Source organism: Frieseomelitta varia, unplaced genomic scaffold (assembly GCF_011392965.1).
Source record: "Frieseomelitta varia isolate USP_RPSP 00005682 unplaced genomic scaffold, Fvar_1.2 scaffold_355, whole genome shotgun sequence".
NCBI classification, from domain to species: domain Eukaryota; kingdom Metazoa; phylum Arthropoda; class Insecta; order Hymenoptera; family Apidae; genus Frieseomelitta; species Frieseomelitta varia.
The window spans coordinates 9,790-29,139 of NW_025110096.1; the positions used below are offsets into that span (position 1 = coordinate 9,790).

Consider the following 19,350-nt stretch of genomic DNA (forward strand, 5'->3'; position numbering starts at 1 on the left):
AAATTCAGAACATTATACAAGAAAAGTATGGTCAAGTTAAATATCATAATTAATTCCATCTGTCTCTATCAAAGAATCTGCTATATATACCAAAAGCGATAAGATCTTTCATCGGTTTGTTCAAAGTAATAGTTACATTGGTTTCGGCTCCACGCGTATTCTCAACGTACGACCAATCGTTGAAAGGAAGGAGCGAATAGTCGAGTACGTTGGGTATTGCCAGAATTTTTGGGTAATCGTAACTGAGGAACGTTGCTGTGATTTTTATATTGGAAAAGGTTGTGTTGGATCGGGCAATGAAACCGCAAGATTCGACCGAATTGTTGAGACACTGGACCAGGCCACATAAACGAACACCGGCTTCCACTCGAGTGCCGTACGTGCGAACATCATTAAAATATACTGCGTTATAACGAATCGGAGACGAATCATCGATCTGCAGTTCAGCCTCAACTTGACAACGAAAATCTTTAGACATCAGATGTACCTCATTCCTATGATAGTTTAACAGAGAAGTCCTGTACGCTTTAACATTGTCGTGTAATAGTGTTATCCAATCAAGTGTGTCCACTTTCTTTGACGATTCATTTCCTTCCGTTTTCTGATCTTCCCTTTCTTTATTCGGTGACTCCTGTTCCATTACTGTTTTTCTATGTTTTGTTTTTGGTACTCGAGAGATCAAAAGCCGATACTCAGGATCGTGAATCATGGATACGTTAGCAATTCCGTTGCGACCTGAAAAAGCCGAGAAATTGAGTTGAAACATGATTGAAAGATGATAATACACAATGGTAATAGACTTTATGATAGATAGTTGAAAAATGAGGAGATTAAAAGTGAAGAGTAGATATTTCAACAGATGTGAAAGCATAAAATTGCGTGCACGTGCCATACCTAAATAAATACCACTTCCCGCATTCCCGACTTCCGGATGATGATATCCAGCTACCAAAAGATTTACGTTCTCGGCATAGGACCATCCAAATTGTGTTTGTGGAGCTGAAGGAAAAGTCACAAATGAAAAAACTGAATCACATTCAAAGAAAATATGTAGTACATTGATAACATAGATACCAGTTAAAAATGGCGTTTCCGAGAACCAGGCGGTCGGGTATACGATATTTGAAACTCCTTCTATTCTCGTCAAATTTAAGGCCGGCACAGCAAACAGTATATCGAAGCATATAAAGGTACCGAATCTCTCTCCGAAATCAGTGTCAAATGTTACGATTTCCGGTATCTCGGTATTCGAGAATTGTGGTTCCATATAGAGATTCACTTTGCGATACCTGGTTACCAGTACAAGAAATGAGAAAGGAATTGTTGCGAGATTGATCGGGAGAATATAATTACCTGGCGATTATTTTTCCCGTTCGGTCAAATACAACGTTGGTATTGTAATAATGCCACGTGCCATTCAAGGAACAGTCATTGTCTCTGATTGTAAGCTCTTTCTCGGCAATATTTACTACCACATAGATGCGATTTCTTCTCGCAGCGCACGATAATCTTTTTAACGTCTACAAGGAATAAAAAGGGAATTGAGAACTGAGTCGAGTGTGGAAAACAGAATACCTACTTCACTAATGTTGATTTCAGTTCCTGTGCAAGGGATATATTCATCGTGAGGGGAAGGAATCGCCGTTGTCCAAGCATCCATTAGTTCTATTCTGCTGGGCAAATTGGTCGATGTTAGCCCATCCTCCGGGAAGACGATAATGTCAGCGTTCTGTACGATAAATTTCCATATCAGATTTATCAGAACGAATATCAATTAGATCATGAAAATCGTAATGATACCTAGATCGATCAATCGACCAATCGAACTCACCTGTCTACTTGCTTCTTCTATGTATTTGATGTACGCGTTCGTGTTGTACGTCAAAGTTTTTAAGGCATCGCCCCAAACATAAGTCGGTGAAAACTCTACCACGGCTGCAGTATAATAATCCGGCGAAACTTGTTCTGTCATCTGTCTCGTATGTATAATGATATAAATCAGCGAACGATCTTTTCTTGAATTATTCTTATTTTTATTAATAGATGTTTCGGATTCTTATTTTTTCAAGTTAAAATCTTTCCGATTCTCGTCAAATTTTTTTATACATTTTTTTATATTTGCCAATTCTGTCATTTCAACTTTACCTGACATGAAAATTGTGCAAGGATTAGGAGAAATCCTATTTCGCTCAACTTCCCACGCATGGTGTTTGTTTCTTTTGTTGATCCTTTGATTTTCTTGCTTTTACGAAGACGAACTAACAGCCTACAAAATGAAACACATTTTATCGTTATTATAACTATACGATTTGGTTACGTTTCAAAATCAAACGATTTTTGAATTCATCCTTTCATTTATAAACATTCTTTTTGTTTTATACATTGATTGCGTAAATTTTACATATTTTCACACATATAATTTAAAGATATGTATTAAATGCATTGCATATATAAAATATATTTTTAATGAAGTATAAAATGACACATTTGACTCTGTTGTCGCACTAAACGCACACGCATGTAAACGATTAGTTAAAATGTGAAATGAAGTGTCAGGTAACGACATGAGCGCAATCTGTTAAAGATTGCGCGAGTTATAATAGTTTGATTTTACCGTTACCGCGGTGAAACAAATCGGCGATGAGTGATTAATACTGATTTAATATTTCCTCGATATCCCGTATTTATACTCATACACACAAACTGATAATAATATTTCACAATGAGGGATTTACCGTATAATCGCGTGTGTAATATGTGATCACGCCGTGCGAATCGAATGGTAGGAGTTTCTGAACGATTCCTACCAATATTCTTTGCTTTATCTCTACTTAACCTTTGTTTGCATTACAAATAGTAGAAACAAGATATATATTAGACATACATATATGTGAGAACATAGAAGGTGTCAAAACTTTAGAAAAAAATCTCGAGTACAGAATGGTAATTATCATATTTACATACATAAGCGTAGCATTTAAGATATGTTCTTATATATGTGCATGTATGTCGTATATTTTTACTGTTATTATCATTCTTGTTTTTAATTTTTATCATTGGCATTGCCACTGTTGCCACTCATAACAAATATTGTTAATGATTTTATTAATATTATGCCATTATCATTATTCTATTATTACCTTGTGTGTAAATCAAATATGATTGCATTATTTTGTCACGATATCCAATTAGGTTATATTAGGTTAGGTTATATTATTTATAATTTATAACATCTGCAAACTTAATTTGAAATTTTGATGAAAACTTGATTTTTAGTTTTCTATCTTAATTACGGAATATCAATCACATTAAACATATGAAACAAATATTTGAAACATTTAGTACATGCAATGATTAATTTATACAAAATGATGTTTCAAGCAGTAAGTTACACATAACACGTGTCGTTATATCTAAAAATAAAGTTTACAAGATAATAAGATTAATATATCACCTGAAATACATGAATATACAATATAAATGAAAATGTAGAGATACAGTATCAAAATATTATCGTTGTTAAAAGCAGGATGTTATACTAATTAATTAAAAATTAGAAATTTTTTTTTCTATATATGTATAAAATGTATTTATTCTTTATCTTTTCTGATTACTATACTCTCATTATTGAAATATTTCTATAAAACAATCTTTTACAACTTGCACTTTTTAAAAAATTAATTAATAATTTTTTAATTAAGCACTAAAACAATATTTATGCATTTACTTTCTATCCACATATCCTTGTATGTATATGTTACACTCAAATGTAAGTACGATATGCTCATTATTGAAAACGTTTTGTAGGCGATTTGGCTGTTGCTTGCGTTCGAGATTTGTTACCAAACGAAACCTCATCAAACAGAAATTGGCATAGGTACGATGCGATGCAGCGCACGAGATCATTCTGCCATCGAAAATCGTGGCATCAAGATCAGCCGACTTTTGGTGCGTTTATTAACTGCATACTACTTCCATTATTACTTTGCAGTCGTTTATACACTGCTATTAATTTGGTTTAATTGATATGTATTTATTTAACTCTTGGGGAACTGTGCTGGATCTATTTAATTTACTTATATATTTTTTTTTTTGTTATTTTTGGAAATAACATGGCATTTTCTGGAAAAACTATCAAATGTTATGAATAAACAAATCATATAAAGTAATATATATGACAGTAAATAAATGATACGATAATAAATAATATATAATAAATGAAATAATGAAAGACAGATGTGTCAATCGTAACTCATGATCTATTAGGGTCTCTAAGGGATCACTGAACTTTTATACTTGGTACTCCAAGAGTTAATCATTTATTACGCATCCTTTTAATAAAATTAAATAGTTTTTTCGATGCTGATTAATTGTTTTTCTATTGATCAATTTAACAATTAAGGTTATTGATAACTTGCATTACGTGCTTTTTGAATAGAATGGTATCATTCAAATTGATCGTAAATTATTGGTTAATCTCGTAATAATTTATTTGAAACATAAATTTCAATAATAGTTTATACATTTTTTTTATAATTAATAATCATAATTGTTCGTTATTAAAGTATAGGTAGGAATTATACGATAGGTAACGAATCTTTTGCTTTCAATATAGATATTTAGGATCGAAGGATAGAGTATTTATGTAAAAAGAAATCTTTAGTTTTTTGATAGGTTGGGTTTATAAAGTTCAAGCTTTTTTTAGAAATCTCTTTTTGGGATCAGTGAGAAAAGACACTCGAAGATATATGCGTACAATATACATATATGTAGGCAAGTTATTCTAAGTTCTGAACGATATATTCATCCCTTCATGAATTCCTCTTTAGCTCATTTATTTATACATTTATATTACATTTACATTATAGTTCTTGATAGACAAGTTAAAGTAGATTTATTAGCTAGAGTATTAATTGTTATATAGTTATACAGATAAGATATTTTTAAATTTGTGATTAAATTTTAGATCACCATTTTAATACACAATACACAGAAAGCATTATTTTCTAACAGCATTAATATTTGTCTTGCCTATATACATATATATATATATATATAAGTAGTAGGGGTATGCAAGAACCCGAAAATATTTGGAACCCGAGTCTGGACGAGTGGGGGGGGACGGGTCGAGATTCCGAAAATTTCGACATTCCCGAAGAAATCGGGGTTTCCCGAAAATTTCGAAAACCCGGCTACTGTTTCTCGACCTACTCTACAATGCTGTATAGCAGCCTACAAAATATGTAAATACACAGTTCAATTTCTTCTGCCAGTTTCCGTGAAAGTTATTGGAAACACGGATTCTAAGAATCGTATGACCTGATGTATACAAATGTGTGGTTGCGTGCTTAGTACTTGGATATTATGTACGCTGTTGAGCAGTATCGCTGAGAAATTCGGGAAGTTCAGACGTATATTTCAAAATCTGTGTGAATTTAATAAAGATTTAAAATCTTTAAAAAAAATGTCGAGTGATAGTGAGAGTAAAGTTGTGATAGCAGGAAGTAGTGCAGAAGACATCGTGCAAAGGAAGAAGGTAAAGAGGCTCTGTTTGGGAACATTTTCAGGAAAACGATGATATGTCGAAGGCGTGGGTTTTAAAGAATTATTTAAGCTTGTTCCCAATCCCTTCCCAAATCCCAATTCTTTCGGGAATCCCGACTCTTTCGAGAATCTTGAAATTTTCGGATACCCATCCCGATCCAGAAAAAAATTTCGTGTTCCCGAACCGACCCGATATTTTGGGTTCTCGCACACCTCTAATAAGTAGTATTTGCATTCATATTAACATAAGATATACTAACAATACATGCGCAGTTGAAGATATTGTTTAAGTAGATAAAACAATATAAAATAATTAAGTAATTAAAGAGATAAAATAACACAATTTTTCCAGTTACTTAACAAAAAGTGATTAAATCGAAGAAAGTTGGATTAAGATTATCTTTAGCAGTTGAGTAATCTTCAGAGATTAAAATGGTAACGCGCGTCTTTATCACATGAGACACACTTGAAAATTAATATCGACTGAGAACGTAAATCGTTTCAATTAGATTCAACGATGAAAAAAAGATAAAGAAAAATGTATGGTAAAAGAGCAAGAAGATCAAAGAGGAAGTAATGGTAGTCTGGGAGGGAGGGGGGTAAAATTTGGGAAAATGTCGAACGAACACGTATAGATTGAGTGACGTTAAGAAGAGGGGAAAGTACCTACACGAGAAAGGTGTGGGGTCGCGTATCAACCTGACAGGGTGTGCTATAGGACATCGAGTTTCGCAAGGTGTGCCGTAGTCGAAAAGGTGGGGGTGGTGTGTGGGGGCGATGTGGCGATCGAGGGCGCGAGCTCGTATACGGGTGGAAAACTGGCGGGGTCGCGGCGGTGGGGATTACCAGCCGCGAAGCAGCAGTGCGTCGCGACGCTGCCTGCCACGCGGTTGCGGCTCCCCTTCTATCTTTAATCTTCTTCTCGCTTTGAAACATTTTTCTAATCAGTAATCAAACTAGCAAACACTTTTGTTTCCTCCTTTCAATCATTTCTCCGTTGCTTTACTCAGCCGCTGCGATCTTTCTTTCGTGTTCTTTCCTTTCTTCTTTTCTGATCCTTTTCTTGGTCCATATTTCATTTCTTTTTTTTTTTTTTTAATCTTTAACGTCATTTCCTTCCTCTTCATTCTTTCGTTTTTTCCCCTGCCCCCTTGTTTTCTTTCTTTTCCCATTTTTTCTTCGATTTTCGCTGATCCGCGATACGGCATCTCTCCGTTTAACTGTTACTATAATTGTTACTCGTGCGTTCTTTCTCTCTTTTTTTTTTTTTTGAACTTCTGCTCGTTATTCCTTGCTTTCTCCTTCTTCAATTAATATCGTTCATATCTTCGTTCTTTTTTCGTTTTATTTCGTTAATCTTGTTTGTGGATTCCGCGCGAATTATCTTCTTTATGCTTTCGTTTATTTTGCCTCTTGTACCCTGATCTCGTTTGGGAATTTGCTCAGAATTTGATTTGTGAAGGTCTTTTCGATTCGTATTGGTTCACCTTTCTGTCAGCCTCGTTCTCGTGGACGGCGATTTTTCATCATCACACACGTACGTAAAGCGTAGACGTAGGAATTTTCTTTGGCGATGACCGTTGACCGATCGTGCGTCAACGGAGGAAAAGAACGACACCGTCGTCGACGATCATCATCAGCGAAATTTTGAAAATGAACGGTGTTCATCAGTGAACGTAAACGCCATGAATATTGTCGGTTATCGATGTCGTTCGTCGCAACAACTGTTTCTTAAGTAGCGTGCGTTTAGGATAGACCAACGAGACAGGGGATAGTTTGCTCCTCTGTTTTGGTGAGTATTTTATAATTTCATCTCCACATTCCTCCTGTTTTCTCCTCTTTCTTTCTCTTTCTCTCTCTTTCTTTCCCTGTTGTAGCTTTTCTCGCTTTTCGCTTTCTTTCTTTCATACCTTTAACATCTGTGTTGTTCGTTTGTTCGAGTGTCGAGTTGTTGAATGTGACGCGCGTTCGGACCGTATACACTATCGTGCATAAATTTAATAATTGAACGCTTAATAATTGGCGATTTCATCAAAAGTTTGGTATTTTTGTTTTGTTTTCATAATTGCAATCGACTACTGTTAATTTTTTTTTTATATTTTAGATCAATTGATCTGTTTTTGATCTGATTTGAAACGAGGAACCTGTGTAGTTCCAAATTCCATATGCATTTTTAAATAGCTGACACATAAAATTTACACAAAATTTTTTAACGTAACTAAAGATACATATTTCGATCCTTTTAATACACTGGACAGACATATTTAAAATTAGTGAACTAAGATGTTTCTGCAAAATAAATCTTTAGTCAAATCTTCAACTATCTTTTTTCTTTATACTAACTGATGTACACTAGCTTTTTTATTTATACTAATTGATGTTAGCTATTCCATCAATTGTATATATAAAATTAAATTAAAAAGATCCATTTGAATTGTATTTTATATATTTGCAATAACTTGCGACATATTGAAATATTTATGCATGATAATGTTTACGTTTAGAATGAATATGTTCATACTTTAAACACACGTTTCGCTTAAACGCACGTGAAAAATAAGCGATTATTACTAGATTGTGAAAGGGAATGAAAGGGAAGCGGAAGCGGAAGATTCACATCGTACAGGACTATTAATATATCGAAACGCTCCTATCAATATCCGGTCAATATGCTTGATCTTGTAATGAAAAGGCGATTTTTAAAAATATCTATGTCAAAGGTGCACATACCACTGAAATCAATGCTACGATGGGTTACTTTTGTATATGGTGAAACAAAATAAAATCTTTAATTCAATAATCATTTTACTAATTCGAATACTCGAGAGTTTGGTAAGATAACAAAACCATAGACGTCCAAGTTGAATTCGTTCAGGTTAGTCATTTATTGATTACATATTTAATTGAAAGTTATTTTGAATAGTCATCGCGTATTGCTCTTAACGAACATCGAAAATTCATAATCTTGTGTGCTTATTACGTTCCTAGATTACATTAGTTACACAGCAGTTAAAAATAACAGTCGAGTTTAATTTTTGAATATAAGCGTCAAATTTCTTTCATATTCGAATCTATTTCTATTGTTTTATTATTATTTGGACTCAATCAGTACTTATTTTACTTTATCAATAATTTTCAATTAAAAATGACCTGTATTATATAAATACTTTTTGTGGTAATGATTATATCGTAATAATCGAACACTTCCAGCAACTGAAGATTCTGATTTGATGTCTTGTTGATGTTTGATTGATGTCTTCTTAGATAAACTTGCCATTTATTTGTTGGCTTTATTTTTGGATCATTCTGATAGGAAATTGAAACTAATAATTACATCATTTATTGATATCAGTTTTGAACCAATTTTATTCGAAGATCCTTTCTGTTTCTCTGTTATTTCATTGTTGTTTTAAGTGCTGATATAAGAAAATTTATTTCTACTTATCAATTCAATACAAATGAAACATAAACTTCAATTAATTGAAGGTCTACTTAAGAGTTACCAGATTCACGATTGAAAATATACTTGCTTTTGTGCGTGATATCGCGCAGAAGTAGCAAGAGAAAAGAATTGACGAAAATTGGCGAAATCTATAGGGCGATAATTTCGAGCAGTATCTGTCGTTGCAACGTCTTACTTATATCTAGCATCGGTCAAGGTTACTACATATTCACCCCCTCGTCGCATCGCGTTGCGTCGAGTCGCGGCACGGCATTGGCAACGGGGTAGAACCGGCTCCCAGGTCATCTCTATGAATAACGTTTCGAACGTTTCTTTCTTTACCAATTTGTTACCGTTTATCTCTAACTGAACTTTTGCGGGATTCATTATTTTCGGAAATTATTCGACACGATTAAAATCGAGCATTTAATCCCAAACTGGTATTATTGAACATTGAGAGTCATAAAAATCTAGGTTTTACGTTCGAAATTTTTCATTTAATTTAATTTTTCATTTAATTTATTCTTTATCGGGGAAAGTATAAAGCATAAAATAAAATTAAATACCTTTAATTTTTGTAATATAATACAAATTGTAATCTTCGTTTGTGAGCTCACAATACCACTTGAGGATTAAAGTGCAATATCACATTCAAAGATCAAGGTTGAGCAAATTTTATTCAAAATAAAGATGATCTTATTATTTCAAAAATAACGTAGGAAAAGTGACTTTATCTTGTTGCTCAAGTTAAATTAAACCATTTGCAAATAATCGAGCAATTTATTTGAGCTAGTTCATTAAAATAAAATAACATATAATCTCAGTACAAGGTGATGCTTTATCTGGAATGGAATTTTTATACGTAATATTAAATAAAGTAAGCGATAAACTACTTGTTAGTAGTTACTTCGATGACAACGACTTTGTTTACTCTTATTGTTAGATATGTATGTCTGAAGTGATGTAGATATAGAAATAGAAATTTTGTATCTCTGACAATGTCTGTACAATAAAATTAAATGTTATCCGAAAAATTGTTGTTACAAGAGATAATTTCCAGATAACATCGAGTCAAATAAGACAATGTATTATTTAAATAATCATTCTTCAAATATTTTATTCAAATAATCTCTGATAGAACGATATTGCAGATACAAACAATGATCGGATTCCTAATGCGCGTTTTCAGATAAAAGCATATCTTAATAATTTTTCAATTAAAATATTTACACCTCGACGTAATCACTTAGAAGGGGTTAAATTGAGCAAATTTACATTGTTAATGGAAGTTCTATCGGATAGTGATAGCAAAGAAAACTGTAATAACAAGCTCTGTCGCGTAATATTATTATTAATATATCATCAAATTACATGTACAGACTTCAGATCTCAGATCTCAGTTGTGTTCAATAAAACAAAAGATCGCATATCAAGTTTTAGAGGGTCGTTGTAAAAGGAAGGTAAACGTTAAATTTTTAAATCCATAGCAGATTCAGTCATGAAGAAAGTGTCTCAATATTTTTGCACACCATAATTCGTAATATCTTTTAAAAGAAAAGTATCTTCATTTCTCCATCCGCTAAATGATGTAAAAATCATGTCGCGTGCTTAATGTAATTCTAATAGTAGATGACAAAGGAACTTTGAACACTTGGAAATTTTAATTGAACCTTATTGAATCAGAAAATGAAGTCTTTGTTTTGAAAAAAAAAAAACTTATTTGGCTTTGACGGGACAAGAAGATTTCTCGGAAATATGCGATTGTCCGATCTTACTCTATAGGTTTTACCCTACTTTTTTCGCCTAAAAACGGCATACAACGGAAAAATGTAAGAATAGCGTTTCACTTTCATGAAGAAATTAACCCGGTTTGTCGATAATTCTGTAGAACGTGCTACGTGATTCGATATTAACGGTAGATCGTTGCACGCGCGCGATCGTGTCCTTTTTTGAACGTACGGAAGAAAGAGAAAAATTTTGCTCGACCTAATTTTAAAGCTTTTGAAAGTTCGGCAGAGGGTCAATTATAAATACCGTTTCGCTTAGTGCTTAAGTCGGTTGAATTTTAAAGCTGTCCAGCCTTTCACGCTTTTCATCACGCTTTTCACGCTTTTTGAGCATCGTTTGCTCTGTCTCGGGCAAAAGAACTCGATCCAAGTCTATTATGTGCAAGAAGAATATTTGGGGACCGTTGAGGAGAGCGTAGTGGAACTATCGAAATTGTCGTTTGATAGAGATATAAGAAACGTGCGACACACAGACTGTGGTTTTATATAAAATAATGGAAAGAATTAGCCGACAACTGACACGTTTAATTAACTGCTATTATCAGAATGAAAACTGTCGTGTAGGATAGATAACAATTATTTTTTTGATAAAAATATTGTTAGGAATAACGATTTTAAGTCTACTACGAATTTTTATGTATTTATGGAAAATTTTTAAGAAATTACATTCAGTTACACGTGATGTTGCACATGAAATATATAAAATATTCATAGCATAATATTTAATACGTAAAAGAATTTTCCTTGAAAGTTTTGTATGAAAGTTATACAAAATGCACGAAAATATATAAAATATGTATAATACAGTTATCTGTTATAATACCTCTGCCTAGGTTTTACTTTTTAAATTATTCTCGCGAAAATATGAATTTGCATAAAAATCCACAACTTACTCATAATTGTTACTTGAAATTTTTCAATCATGTGATTAATATCCTTAATTTAACGAACTTACTGTTACTAATATTTTTCATAAGAATTTTTGCGATAACTTATTATTTATTATATAACTTGTTATTTATTTTATTTTGTGATAACTTATTTTTAGTCTCTGAGAGACACCAGCCAAGTATGTTTGTTTTTTCAAATGTATTGCTCTTCAGTATTTTATTAAATCAGTTATCAAGCAATCAATTCTTATGCGATTGAAGTTTGAAACTTCGTAAACTTTGAATGATTTGGAAAAGCGTTTATCTTATCTCGTCCTGTCTACTCGCTGAATTATTATTATTCACACAATAATCGATCATTAACCGGATCGTTGAGTTTCTATGCGCTTGGTTAAACGTTGTTACGATCACGGCGTAGAAAGGTGAATAATGAACCAACATCCGCTATAGCAATCGAGCAGGAGAACCTTTTGTTTAGCGAGAGTGATTTTAATTGAAAGATTAATAATTAGGATGGTTATTTAAAAAACCATTCGAAACTACATAGAGCAGTTTCTAAACTTTTATGGACCGAGATCCTTAATAAGTATAAATGAGTTAATAAGTATAAAATGGTGAAAATAATTTTTCCGGGTATATTATAATATATGTTATTAACTCTTATGTACTATGCTTATTCTGGCAATGCATGTTGATGGCGATATCATATGCCAAAAAAATACAATCAATAAAATTTCATGCCAAATACCATTTAAATACAGCGATTATTTCCAATAAAACTTGTAAAAATAAAAGGAAGCATTTTTTCAGTGAATTTAATTCTTTTTAGTATTTTTTTTCTAGTTTTACAAGATTTACAAATTTTTTTGTATAATTTGTTTTGATATTAGAGCTCACAAATAGAAATAAACTAATATGAATATTATGCTGTATCTAGCATTTTATTTGATATGATATTTTCTTCGTAAATAAATATTTTTTTCATAAATAAATTACTGATAGGCGATGTAAGAAATGTATAATGTATCTAAGGGCAAATGAATTAATTTGACTAGACTGTGTGATATAATAAATCGTAAGGAATAACGATTAAAATGCGTTGTTGACATGTTCTCGGGTAAGTACCGCCTAATCGACGTTTCGTCATAGGAAAAACCAATCTGTTTGTGTATGTGCATAATAATCGAGCAATTATGCGTGTCTTTCACTATGAAATCAAATTATTTACGGTAGAAACAGAAGGGAAGAAAGGAGGGTGAGAGGAACAGGCTATAAAGAAACAAATACGTGGTTGTAAGGATCATTACTACATATTTTTTTTTTTTTTTTATAAAACTCAATAGGGGGAAAAAGACTGAAATAGTATGTGAGAGATACCAATTGTGAGCTGTAACATTTTACACACTTTGTAATATAAAATGTTGTAGACCAGGTCTTATTTAATCCTTTATGTCTAAATTTAAGTTACCTATGACAGTTTTATTAAAGTTTTGCGACATTTTCGATGATTTTTGACATATTACAAACATAACAGAAGAGAAAAATAATTCTAATTTCTAATAATTTCATATGCAATAGAAACTCCCTTTTTTCGAATATTTTAATATTTGAATCAGAGTAAAGAACATCTGCTAATGGCGGATGATCTTTTAATTACTAATAAATATTCTCTTCTAATAATTTGACATAAGAATATTAAGATGTTTGAAAAATAAAAATTTACATAAAGAAGATTCTACTGTATTACATTTACGAAAATGATGAGACATATTTTCGTGCCATCTTCCAGTAATCAGCTAATGTTACATGTTTTTTTGAGTATTATGAGGAGTTGTATTGAAATAATACACGTACATATATAAAATGGTGTTTTTGAAAACTACCAAAGAAATAAGAACGGAAAAGAATCGCTGGTATTGTTTACTTATTGTTAGACAAACATAATCAAAAGAGATGATATATCGTTGCGATACAACTGTTTGCTTGTGAGAAAATTGAGAGTTGTTTGCTCGAAATCAAATCGAAGAAGTTTCAGCTGTCCTCCACGAACATGGAGGACTCGTTTGAAAGAACGACACCGAATCGCAAAGAAATTGATCGTCGCGTTATTTATTCTCAGCTTGTCCTCGACGAGCACCAACTCCCCTTCTGTGTACAAAGTGGGAAACGTGTGCAAACGAGAGGAGCAAAAAAAAAGTCGTATTTTTAATATCCATGTCGCGCACGATACTCTGTTTCCTCGTTAATGCATTAATATGATACGATATTTGCATTTAATTGACGATATGCAGTGAGAAGCCTAATTGAATCAATAACGACGAAGAATTATCGATATTTTAAATTATTAAAACTTGATGAGAAATAATCATGTAACAATTCGAATTATTTTAAAATATAAAGCTTCTGAACAAGAATACATTTAGTTTCGGAAATTGCAAAAATTCAAACGTCTCCAAAATGTTGGAAAATTTAGTCTTGAAATAGAAGTCTTTCCTTTATAACAAAATTTTGGGATTTCGTAAATTTTTGTTGTTTAATATTGTTTAATAATATTTAAAATTCAATAAAATGACGAAAAAATATTATACAGCAAGTTACTATAGGACCATGGTGGATCTAATTATGAAAAAAAATTTTTCATTGCTTTTAGAGACATTTGAATTTTTGACACTCATTTTTCTACTCTACACGAAGTGAAAATATCTTACAATCAGAAAAAAAAGAAAAAAGAACTATAGATTGAAAAAATAGAGACTTTGTATTTTGAATGAGACCGAATGGATTGTTATGTGATATAACAGTTTAAAATATCGACAATTTTTCATCGTTATTGGTTCAAGCATACTCTTTACGAAATTTGAACAAGAGAGAAAAAAAAGAGAGAGAGAGATCAGAACAGGCAAAAATTGGCAAAGCATTGCCCTGCTCGAATAAATGTATTTTTTTCAAAGGTATCTTGGCATGGAGCGAAGAAACGTAATTCTAACAGCAATTTTTGGAACAGTAGGAGGTCTAGCGATATTGGTGGTTTTCGGTATGGCAGCGTGGCTTTATCTTCGAGCGAAAAAATCCAAACAGGACAACGATCTCGAACCACAGAATGAACATGGGGACAGTTTCAACGATGGAAAATCACCGAAGAGAAATGGTCTTTTAACTCTCAAGACACCTTTAATCAGTACAAAATCTTTTGGGTAAGCTCAAATGTCAGTTTATTGGCTTTATATTCTTTTTATTCGATCAAATATAACGATACACTTTCTTTAAAAGAAAAATGATAACTTGGCAGACGAGTAACGGATTATAATACGGAAATTATGTTTCAGACTGATAAAACGTAATTTGATTAATGATTGTAAGATTTTAATTAACGTGATATCAGGCTATTAATCATAATTACTTATCATTAAATGATCGATAATCATTGATTGGACAGTTAATCAAGATCGTTATGATCAAAGACGATGATTATATATTATAGAAATGATGAATCATAAAATGAAGTTTCAATTATGCTTTATTGAATACTTCTCAATTGTAATATATTTTTTATGTTTCAAAATACTTTTTTTCATGATAAAAACACTTGTAAAAGATTAGATAATTTTTATCAAATTCGCCGTGTAGTCACAGACGAGGTATATGAATTCACATTAAAAATTAAAAATACTAGTTGGTAAGGCAGAGTTATTTCCGTTTATCTCTGTTACCGACTGAGTAAGTAATTTGACCACGGACTGATGAAGTATTTGACTATTTGACCGACCACCTAGCCAGCGAACTGTCGAAAAAAGGTGATTTTACCGACACTAGAGAAATCCGTGTTTATTCATTTTGTTTGATTACATGAGTATCGATTGATTTTTATTAGCGTACAATATATGTACAAATTTACTTTTCTCTCTTTTCTTTCTTACTCCATTTTCGATATTCCAGTATTGTTAAATTTTCAAAGGATAATTAAATCTGTCCGAGCATAACGCGCGCGCGTTTGAATAAATCGACATATTCGAAATAATATTATTTCAAATATGAATATTGTATTTTTAAATAAATTTAATCGACAAACTCAAATTGTACGCCTTTATTTAATTACGAAAACGAAAAGGGCAATTGAAAAAAAGAAGAACGAAAAATGAAAGAGAGAATAATAATACATCTAACAGACGTAGCAATAGCAAGTGATGCAAATATTATACCAAAGGAACAGGATAAAATTATAAAATACATACCAGTAGTAATAGAATTAAGAGCTCTAGGCATTGTAATTACATCAATGTCAGTCACAAGAATCACACCGCAATATTCACCAGGATTCACTAAGAATCTAAAACTATTGGACTTACGAACAGACATGCACACGAACATAGAATAGTCAGAAAATTTCTGCACCAGTTACATACGTAACTTAGTCACTTCAGGGAGAAACCCAGTATGACTCACAAAATGAATTTAACTCATAAAGAAACATAATTTCCATTCATCTATCCGTATTATCCATACATTTCCTGCTTCTACCTATCTCTTTTCTTTTCTTTCAGCTTTCTTGAACATTCTATCACCCTTTTATTATTTATTCCCTCTACTATTTCTATATTTCTTATACTCTCAACTTTAGTTGCTTTACATAGTGCTTCAATTCTCTCAACCTAGTTTACAGAAAATACATCTCCTCTTTTCCCTTTTTACCCAATATTTATTTGCTCCTTTTAAGCTACCATATCTCGTAAATAATAATCTTTTTCAAATATATATTGCGTTAACGTGTATGTTTATAAAAAAAAGAAACAGAAGAAAATATAATCGGACTAAATATAAAGCAACTTACAAACGTTTATCATTGTCTCGATCGATCGCTTCGGTTTCGTATTGGTTTTGCCATTGTCGTTAATAGGAACGGTCGAGTACCTACTAGTTGACTATCGAAACTCGTGAACTTGATCGACCGACAAACTTGGAAAAAATCGCAAACGAGGAGAAATTGAAGGAGATAGTGCGCTATAAATTCCGTAATTCCCAACAAGGCGCCAATTGGAAACTTGCCAAATAGTCCGATGTTTCGCAGCACTTAAATCGGCGGAATGCAACAGATATCCCACTTGTTACGTTGCATACTACATACATAACTACTGTCTTCTGTTGGGATTCATACAGTAACTACCATCTTTATTTTGCTTGCTTCGTAAAAAGAAGAAAAAAAAGATCAATTTCCAGTATAGATACAGTTCATTTGATTCTCCTTAAAAGCTTCCATCGCGAAAGATCCTCGCCCGATATTACTCGTCACGATTCCTTGCGATGTAAAGCGAATAAAGGGAAATGGAAATTTGACCTTGTCCTTGTGTCGCTGGTAGTCAATTGTTCGGCAGTCTCTCTGCCAGATGGGTAAATTAAAGCGTCGTAAAACTAATTTACGTCATAACTTCGTCTTTCGTGTCAGTTATTTAAACCGCGCTGCGTCTTAACGATTCAAATATTCTTACTTACTTAAAAAATGCGTCGAGAAATAATCACGCGAATGAATGAGTTACGCAACGCTGGCAAATCTTCGTCGAAAACAATGAAATTTCGAGAGCAGAAGAGAAAATAACGTAGCGTAGAATGTCTCCGACAACATCGTGGCTGAATAAACAACGAAAAGAGATATTAATAAAGGGATTACCGAGTTTGCTGAAGTTTGAGAGAAAGAAACCAAGAGATAAAGAGATAAAACTCGAAAAGGACGGTAGAGTGGAAAAGGGACGAGACTGGACGAAAGAAAGAACCGCGGAACGTGCTCGAAGGGATGATACGAAGAGAAAAGAAGCGCACGCGACAGATGGGCGGTAGGGGCATGGAGAAGTAAGTGGTAAAGCAAGGGCATACGTCGGCCGAAATAGTATAGTACAGTACAGGACCGGTCGGTAAAGGGTAGTTAGTAGAGAAGGAGTACGGCAGGCACCAGCGGTAGGATGGTGGGTGGAATGGTGGGTAACGATGGAGCAAGGGATGCGCCGAGGAAGGAAGCACTGCGATAGAAAGAGGGAGAGATAGTATAACAGATATATGTACATATGTATAAGCAAGCGATCCTGGGAAGAGAGTAGGAGGGGAAGCAAAGGTCCAGGAAGAGTTGAGTGGAGAGAGTGTGGATGATTGTGGTGCGGGAACGAGGCGGGAGAGATCGGAGTGGGACACACGGGGTGGTAGAAGCGAAACGGGAGGAACGAGGGCAGTGGTAGGAGAAGGAGGCAGAGGTGGTGATGAGGAATGGGGGTAGGAGATGAGAGGGGATGGTTGGGAGAAAGGACGAGGGTGGGGGTTGGTCATAGGGGTAACGGTAGGATTCCGGGGGTTGAAAGCAGCTGAGAGCAGTGTACGAGTAGGTCATACCACAGAGGAGAAAGGTAGTTCGTGTTTAGCAAACGGCTCGTCCGTTCAGTTGGACGAAACGTACAATAGTCGTTGGATCGGTTCTCTCTGCATTTTTCATTCGTATCTTTTTTTCAAGAGTATCTCATCCCTGATATCGATTGTCATTTATCCTTGTTAGTGTTATTATCGTCGTGGTCGTCGTTGTCGTGGTTATCGTCGTCGTTGTCGTCGTCGTCGTCGTCATCGTCGTCATCGTCGTTATCCTCATCGTCCTCCGTGTCATCCTCCTCGACGTCCTTGTCCTTGTTATCATCGTCCTTGTCCTTGTTCCCTGGAGGACGTTATCGAGGATCGAAGGAAATGGACACTCATATCGAAGAGCAATGGCTGAACATCTTTACCGTGTAACGAAGAATTCAGAGTGATTTGATCGATTAAAAGTACGAGTCACGGTGCGTCGATTTTCACTGGTTTTCGAAATAATCCGGGACCTCGAAAGGACGTTAAAGTCAAATCGGTTGTTTCTCTTCTTCTTTTCTTTTCTTTTTTTTTTTTCCGTCGAGGCAAGAAGTCGCGTGTCAGTCAACCTTTTTGAAGAATTTTCTTTCCGTTATTGGCCAACGACGCGAATAATCTTTTTTTTTCTTTCCGCTCTCATTCTCCCACCACATTCTCCCCCATCTCCTCCATTTCCTCCTTCTCTTCCTTTTCTATCTCCTTCTCCCTTTCCACACCGTCCTGTTGGATTCGTCGAAAACCAGATGAGTGTATATCGTGTTTTCACCATGCAACTCTCGCATTCGATCGTCCGACCTTCGGTCCAACTGGTCGAATTTGCTTTAATCTTTTGATCGGATCGCATCGGATCGTGGCGAGATCGAAACGGTTGTCAGACGGCCAACGAATCGAGAAACGAAGAGTCGCACGGAACAGGAAAGAATTGCATTCCGTGCAATCTTTTACGGATTTTTTCTTGAAAACCAGTGGAACACGGTGAAAAACTAGTTGTACGTCCCAAGATATTTTCAATTTTAAAGACAGGACAGGGAAAAGAAGAGAAACGAAGCAGCGAAAAGGAAGGGACGAACAAGTGGAGAGAAGCAGAATAGAAGAAAGGAAATAAAAGAGAAACGAGTGAAAAGGAAGCGGAGAAGAAGAGCGTAGAAAGAGAGGAGAGAAGCCAGTGGAGAGAAAAATGAAGTAGAAGAAGAAGACGGGAAAAAGTTTGACAAATTACGAAGTTCCATTGGCAAAAGGAAGAAAATACTTCTCTGTATTTGTTCTAGCGAGAAACAAAGTCGTATTCGTTGCGAGTTATGAGCTTGTAACGCGT

The 19,350-nt window shown here is 33.9% G+C and overlaps 2 protein-coding genes and 1 long non-coding RNA gene across 6 annotated transcripts; 2 read left to right on the plus strand and 1 right to left on the minus strand.

Annotated features, from left to right (window-relative positions):
• Nucleotides 1–39: 39 nt before the first annotated feature.
• On the minus strand, nucleotides 40–2,725 carry LOC122530811 (vanin-like protein 1). Of its 2 annotated transcripts, none has more exons than XM_043658124.1 (8): nucleotides 2,615–2,725; nucleotides 2,146–2,266; nucleotides 1,832–1,972; nucleotides 1,580–1,729; nucleotides 1,354–1,520; nucleotides 1,075–1,289; nucleotides 895–999; nucleotides 40–735 (listed from the first exon to the last, which is right to left on the minus strand). In XM_043658124.1, exons 2-8 carry the CDS (start codon nucleotides 2,203–2,205, stop codon nucleotides 50–52), a joined length of 1,524 nt encoding a protein of 507 aa, XP_043514059.1. In that variant the 5' UTR covers nucleotides 2,206–2,266; nucleotides 2,615–2,725; the 3' UTR covers nucleotides 40–49. The 2 variants fall into 2 exon arrangements, with proteins under 2 accessions (XP_043514059.1, XP_043514058.1); XM_043658123.1 differs by lacking the exon at nucleotides 2,615–2,725 and adding an exon at nucleotides 2,486–2,531.
• On the plus strand, nucleotides 2,703–16,174 carry LOC122530815. Of its 3 annotated transcripts, none has more exons than XM_043658129.1 (3): nucleotides 2,703–2,782; nucleotides 3,808–3,948; nucleotides 14,615–16,174. In XM_043658129.1, exons 1-3 carry the CDS (start codon nucleotides 2,780–2,782, stop codon nucleotides 14,765–14,767), a joined length of 297 nt encoding a protein of 98 aa, XP_043514064.1. In that variant the 5' UTR covers nucleotides 2,703–2,779; the 3' UTR covers nucleotides 14,768–16,174. The 3 variants fall into 3 exon arrangements, with proteins under 3 accessions (XP_043514064.1, XP_043514062.1, XP_043514065.1); XM_043658127.1 differs by having other exon boundaries at nucleotides 2,703–2,943; nucleotides 14,615–15,721; XM_043658130.1 differs by having other exon boundaries at nucleotides 2,703–2,943; nucleotides 3,811–3,948; nucleotides 14,615–15,719.
• A 1,148-nt stretch (nucleotides 16,175–17,322) lies between these two features.
• Nucleotides 17,323–18,951, plus strand: LOC122530816. Its single transcript, XR_006307105.1, has 2 exons — nucleotides 17,323–18,469; nucleotides 18,911–18,951. It is a non-coding gene; the product is annotated as an uncharacterized LOC122530816 (long non-coding RNA).
• The last annotated feature ends 399 nt before the right edge of the window (nucleotides 18,952–19,350 follow it).